This window comes from Dendrobates tinctorius, unplaced genomic scaffold (assembly GCF_039654945.1).
Source record: "Dendrobates tinctorius isolate UK_male_01 unplaced genomic scaffold, ASM3965494v1 ptg000151l, whole genome shotgun sequence".
Lineage (NCBI taxonomy): Eukaryota > Metazoa > Chordata > Amphibia > Anura > Dendrobatidae > Dendrobates > Dendrobates tinctorius.
The window spans coordinates 24,869,908-24,876,838 of NW_027361818.1; the positions used below are offsets into that span (position 1 = coordinate 24,869,908).

Sequence of the window (6,931 nt, forward strand, 5' to 3'; positions counted from 1 at the left end):
CCATAGAATATAATGTAGCCCCCAATATAATATAACACAGCCTCCCCATACAATATAATGTAAAATGTACCCTCCATGGTATATAGCAGCACAGCCCCACCATGGTATATAGCAGCACAGCTCCACCATTCTACAAAACAGCACAGCCCCACCATGGTATATAGCAGCACAGCTGACTCTCTCTCCTCCATCATTGCTTTGAACTGTGCCAGCATCTATGCCGGTATAGTTCAATGCGGTGGCGGGGGAGTCGGCGCTGGGGACAGGCAGGCCACCCTGCCTCACGGAGGCCCCATAGCAGCTGCGTGATGTGTTGCTAGCTGGGGGCCCCTGGGGGAGCGGTGGCCCTAGGCAGCTGCCTGGTCTGCCTGCCCCTAACGCTGGCCCTGACTGACAATGAGGCAAGGCAAGAGAAGTACAGAACTGACCATGACCAAAAGTGTATCCACCTGAAATACAAAGCTGGCTCACAAAATTCTCATGTTTATGTGATTTCTCATGAAACTCAAATTTTAATAAAGCAGCAAAACATTACATTCTGTTAACAAGACAATTTAGACTTTAATTTAAATGATAAATATTTCTGGTTTCAATTTATTTTATGATCCATTTCCAGCAGAGATTACAGATCTGCAATACATCAGACAGATTTGAAGGTTTCTTGCACGGCTTTTCTAATATCTTTATTTCTAAAGCTATATATAATGGGGTTGACCAATGGAGTAAACACGGTGTATAGCAGGGATAGGGCTTTATTAACATCTGATGTTTGTTGTTTTGTTGGAACAATATACACACTGAATATTAAGTAGAAAATGGCGACCACGGTGAGGTGGGAGCTGCAGGTGGAGAAGGCTTTCTGTCTACTGATGTTAGATGGGATCTTCAAGATGGCACGGACAATGTTCACATAACAAATAACAATTATTATGCTGGGGATAACCAAGAATGGGAAACTTAGCAAATATATGGATAGTTTTAAAGTAAATGTATCAGAACAGACAATGTCCTGTAGGGGAGCAAGATCACAGAAGAAATGGTCAATGATGTTCGGACCACAGAACTGCAGCCCGAATATGATTATAATGTAAAGTAATGGAAGGGAAACACAGAGCAACCAGATAATAACGACCAACTTCACACACAATATACCAGTCATGATAGAGATGTAATGAAGGGGCTTACAGATGGCCACATATCTGTCATAGGACATCACTGTCAGAAGAAGCAGTTCAGATCCTTCCGCGATACAGAAGACATACAACTGGGCCAAACAGTTGAAAAAAGAAATAAACACCCCATTATTCAGTAGGATGTGGAACATGCAGGGGACGAAATCTGTGGGTAACAAGATGTCACTGATGGACAGTTGTGAGATGAAGAAGTACATTGGAGTGTGGAGGTTCCTGCTGGTGGACACCAGGGTGATGATCAGGAGATTCCCACATATGGTCGCATTGTAAACGAGAAGGAGGAGACACAACAAAAACATTCTCAAATTAAGGCTGAGGTTAAATCCAAACAGAAAAAACCCATTGACAAAAGTGAGATTGTCCTCCTGCAGTCAAGACAAAAACAGTTTACACAGAAATTAAATTAAGCCTCAAATTTACTTAAATTGTCTTTTTCATGAAATCAAACCAGGCTATAGTTGGATAATATATATCCTAATTATTCTTTACACCCAAATTAGTTTTTCCTTCTAATGCACAATAAAGTCACACATGGCTTCCAGAATATTCATTCTGTGTCTTTTATTACATTAGATATATTCTGATGAAGATCCTTAGATGAGATTTGCTCTTTGTAAGTTCCAGTACTATTATCTGTGCTCTCGTGTGTGCAGCGTGAAGGAGCTGAAGTAATGATTTTACTCTATGTAAATGATTAAAAAATTCTTCCACTACAAAGAGCCACATAAATCAGTATCGCACATTGTGCTTATTAGACACATATTTTACTTTGACTTTTGAAACTCTAGTTCACCATAGATGAATGTTCACCTGATGTGATGCAAATTCAATTCATGCTGAAGTTTTAGACATTTGATAAACCTCACAAATTAAAATAATTTACAAAACACCAAAAATTAGTGCAATCATTTTACACATTACAGAAGATTATATCAGGCAGAGAAGGATCACGTGACCCCAGGCATTTGCAGGTGGACTATTGCAGCAGGGAATATTGTAGCCTGTTTAAAAGCCAAGCTAGGGAATGCAGCAGCTAATATGTAGTGAAACTGAATAGTGAGCACATCAGCTTAACAGTTCAGCTGCAGAGACAGGAAGAGAAAGCCATGAAACATGAAAAAAATTACAGAGTGCGACATGACAGTAGTAAAGAACAGATACCATCCATCTACCCATAGCTATATATGTGGAGGACTTTTTGACATTACTGTGTTTGCTTTAAAGAGCTTGAATAGGGTACAATAATAAAGTCCTAGGAGATACCGGAGTGACATACATGTCTTTCAGGGCAACTGCAAGACTTGCGATTTGCAGAAAACACATTCACTGCAAGTCCTATTTTTAAAAGAAAAAAATAGATATATCTGGTGAATTCACATTTCAATGTTTTCTTGATCTTTTTTCCTAACATTTTTTATATATTTGAATAATTAAAGGCAACCTGTCACCCCCCCCCGACCTATTAAAGTAAGAGAGTCACCTTCAGCCGCACTATGGCTGCATTCTGTGATGGAGGCTCTTACGTTTGTTATTCCTAGGAATGCTGAAATGATGACATTTATAAATTGCCCGCCATACCTCTATGGCTTCATGGAGGTATGTTTTCTCCCCCTGTCTCAACCGCTTTGCAGCCGTCCATCATCCACCTCTTGCCCCCGTGCGCCACCTCCTCTGTTTCTTGTTACATGACCGGCGCCTGTGCTTTGTAAACAATTCTCAGTCATGCGCCGTGCGCGCTGCCCATGGAACTAACACCAGGCGATAATGTAAGGATATCTCGTTTGCGTGTAGCGGAGGCCCCAGATTCCGCCCTGCAGTGTGTTATGATGTAGTCACATTTCAGGGCTTGGAATCTGGTGCCTGTGCAGTGAGGATATCTGCGCCTGTCCCCATCTCCCGCCGCCTCTTTCCGATGTATTACGGTGAAGGAAAGAGGCGGAGGGAGATGGGGACAGGCGCAGAGATCCTCACTGCACAGGCACCAGATTCCCAGCCCCGCAGTGTGAATACACCATAACACACTGCAGGGCGGAATCTGGGGCCTCCGCTACACGCAGGTGCGATATCCATGTAAGGATGATGTAACAGCACCTAACATAAGTTCCTGAGCATCGCGCACGGCGCATGCCCAAGAAATGTTTGTAGAGCGCAGGCGCTGGTCACATAACGAGGAACAGAGGAGGCAAGAGGGGATGATGGATGGCTGCCAGGTGGTTGAGACAGGGGGAGAAAGCATACCTCCATGATGCAATACATGTATGGCGGGCAATTTATAAAACTCTTTATTTTAGCATTCCTAGGGGTGACAGACATAAGAGCCACCTTCACAGAATGCAGCCTTAGTGCTGCTGAAGGAGGCTCTTTTACTTTAATAGGCCCGGGGGGGTGACAGGTTCCCTTTAAAAAATATAGTAATCACACATAATTGGCGTCACTATGTATGGAGGAATTAGAGGAAGCATTTTTAGGAAGCATTACTGCTTGATTAAAATAAGTAAAGCAAATCACCTGAAATCTGTAATTTTCTATGAAATTATCAGCTGAAATTATTAACAGATGATATGAGTCCCGCAAAAATAAAAACAAAAAGAAAAGGAAAAAAGGAGAATAATTAAAGTATTCCTCATATCACAAGAATGTTAAATGATCATTTTTACTTTAAGCATCATTGCTTAACATGTCCTCAGTCACAGGATAATTAATGAATTTCCAGTCAGCACTTACATTGGATGTTTTCAAGTTTCAGAAATCCATTTTCAAAATCTTCACTTTCAGTCCCAGGTCAGATAATAAGACACGCCCATTACACACAGAGAGCACAGTGGATACAGCACATGTATATATACGCAATCAGGAGATGAGCTACTGAAGGGAATCTAGGGAGATTGTTCTCAGATTTCTCTTGAGTCTCCTTTACTTCTGGTCATTACAGAATAGAAAAATAAAATTGCCTTTAATTATTGTGATGTGCAGCTAAATTATTGCCGCAAAACAAAGCCTAGATATGAAAACAAGGGAAGAAATTAAAATACATAGCTGGAAGACAAATAAATGAATTAAAAACAATTGCAACTCATTGACGATATCTATAAAGTCTTTTTCACAAGGTCTAGAATTTTCAGAACTGTCAAACATTTCTAGACTAGTTTGCTCCATGACCAGCTGACAACTGGTGCTGAGCTTCAGGCCTACAACCCTAGTTTATTTATGCTAAAATTCTTTAAAGAAAATCTTTCAGCAAGTTTTGGACACTCACAAAATGAATAAGTGTAGAATAAAACATTTTTTTTTATATAATTTTGTTTCTTGGCAGCACATATATTAGAAATAAAAGAATCAGGCACTTAAAAAGTAAATTAAAGTCCAATTGGGTGTCACCAGAATTTTTTTCACTGCAGAACTGTACTTATCCCGCCTCTTTGGCGCTGACCAATCAAAGCAAGTAAGCAAAGTACTGTGGAAAAAATGCGCCCCACTATAAGTTAGGGCAAACAGGTAATAGAAAGGGGAAAAAGGAGATGTCCACTTGCCATGAGTAGCAGCATCTTGGCAGTGGATCCTCTCACGGAGCTGCCCTAGTCTAGGAACAATTCACAAGTAGAAAGAAAGGAAGATTCCAGCGCTTGAAGATCATTTGATGCTACAATTACTTTCTAAAGGAACATGGATGCAAAAAAAATGTAAAAGTTCAACCTTCTTAAGATTATTTTTGAACACAGCCCTTTTCATCCTTTAAAAATTCTACAGCATCTTTGATTTTTCTTTTGCTTTTGACTTTCTCCCAAAATCCTTTTATACTTCTTTTGGTCTCTCTTTGAAGCCTTACTTCATTACTGGCTTTAGATCTTCTAACTCTTGCCTGGAATTCCCTGCAAACAGAATTATATTCTTTGTTAGATATGCAATGTTACCAGAGTATTATGCCACAATGAAGAATATTGGAGATATAATTATAAGTCAATCATTTGCATCCTATTTGGCATGAGATTATAAAACTCCCTTCCTTTGTGCAGCTGAACAGAACACATAGCTCTGGAGGTGGTCAAGCCTCAAAAGGATGTGAGTGATAAATCTCACACGCTGAGCTAACTAAGCTCAGGACTAAAGGCTTGCTTGCAATATGGAATCCATGAAGTGCAACTGCTTTGTTCAGACATCTAGGAATTTATAAGGAGAATATGGATTTATTGCACGTACTAGTTACACAACAGTTACATTTTCTTAATCTCTGGAACTGACTGAATGTCTTCCAGGGTCTCCACCACATAAGAGGCCTGGCCATATCTGATGGCGCAAAAAACGCCTCCCTAGAAATGTCCATTAAGGAGTTATGATTAGTGATAAGCGAATTTGTTCGAAAAATGCTCACCAATCATAAACATGGCACGAATATGGCACATTCGGATTCGTGATTGCAAACACAAACAAAATTTTATAAAATCGTAAAAAATCAGAAACATTCAGTGAAAAGTGTGGAATATATTTGAGCTGCCCCTAAAGTATTTTGAGAACTTTGGCTATGATAATGGTGGTGTATGATGCTATGATGTGTTAGACGTCTGGTTCCTGTCGCTGCACAGCAGGAATCCTGAGCCTTGCCTTCGCTTGTCTCCCATTCCTCTCCGGCTGCAGAGGAGGCTGCTCAGCAGACTCGTCGATCCCGGCTCTCTGCTCAGACTAGCACTGTGGGTTTGGTTGCTGCTGTTACCTCTGGTCCAGCAATAGCAACGCATGCTAGTCAGCAGCGAGATACTCCACTGACTAAGTCCTCCTTTCGGTCTACTGAGCATGCCCGTGGCATGATCTCTCATTGGAGATTGGAGGTCACATGCACAGGTCCTTCTCCAGCTCAGATTGGACCATCAGGAAGGTCCTGGAAGGACGCTGCTATAAAAGGCTCGCATGGCCACTCGGCCATGCGCTAGTATACACAGTATTTGGTAGAGGTGTGTGTGTTGATGGATGCTTGTGAACCGCTGAATGACTTATTATGAAATTCCTTCTGTTATGAAACGGGTAACTGAGGAGGAGAGCAGGCTCAGGCTAAGCCCCAGAAAACCAGAGAGGTTGGTAACTAAGCGGATTGCGGACCCCTGACCCTATCCACACAACTAGCAGTAGCTGTGGAGCGTGCCTATGATGATCTTAGACACCTAGACACAGCCGGAGAAAGGGGAAATCTAAACTGCCCCAGAGCAGACACCAAAGGAATAGATAGCCCCCAAACATATATTGTCGGTGAGACAAGATGAAAACACAAATGCAGGCAGAAAAATAGACTGAGCAAATGATGGTGTCCACACTGACTAGACAGGACAGGAAAGGAAAGACGCTGTCGGCAATCACGCAAAAAACCCTGCAAAAGGTCCAACACGTCTGATGCAAACAACACTGAAATCGCACAACTTCGCCCACTATATCAGCACTCTGGTATATTCTGAAAGCAGAGCAAAAAGAGGCCAATCTAATAAGGGACAAAAACAAACTGGCACAAGCAGTAACATATGGACGGTGATTCAGCACAGCCCCAGCCGGAGCTGGCTGACCAGCACAAAACTGAGTTGACAAAGCCAGATCAAATGCAAACAGAATAGTAAATGAACACTTAGAGGAACATGCAGGGACAGAGCTGGAACCATCAGACCTCAGGAGGAAAGAAGAAAAGCACCAGCAGGGATAGAGGGAGTCAGCTGACTTAAATCCCAATCTGAAACCCCAGATCTCCAATCGTTATCCTC

General features: G+C 41.7%; 1 protein-coding gene across 1 annotated transcript; it reads right to left on the minus strand.

The window, feature by feature from the left end:
• Positions 1–640: 640 nt before the first annotated feature.
• Positions 641–3,437, minus strand: LOC141050095 (olfactory receptor 11L1-like). The gene is made up of 2 exons (XM_073546925.1): positions 3,432–3,437; positions 641–1,558 (listed from the first exon to the last, which is right to left on the minus strand). Exons 1-2 carry the CDS (start codon positions 3,435–3,437, stop codon positions 641–643), a joined length of 924 nt encoding a protein of 307 aa, XP_073403026.1.
• Between the last annotated feature and the right edge of the window lie 3,494 nt (positions 3,438–6,931).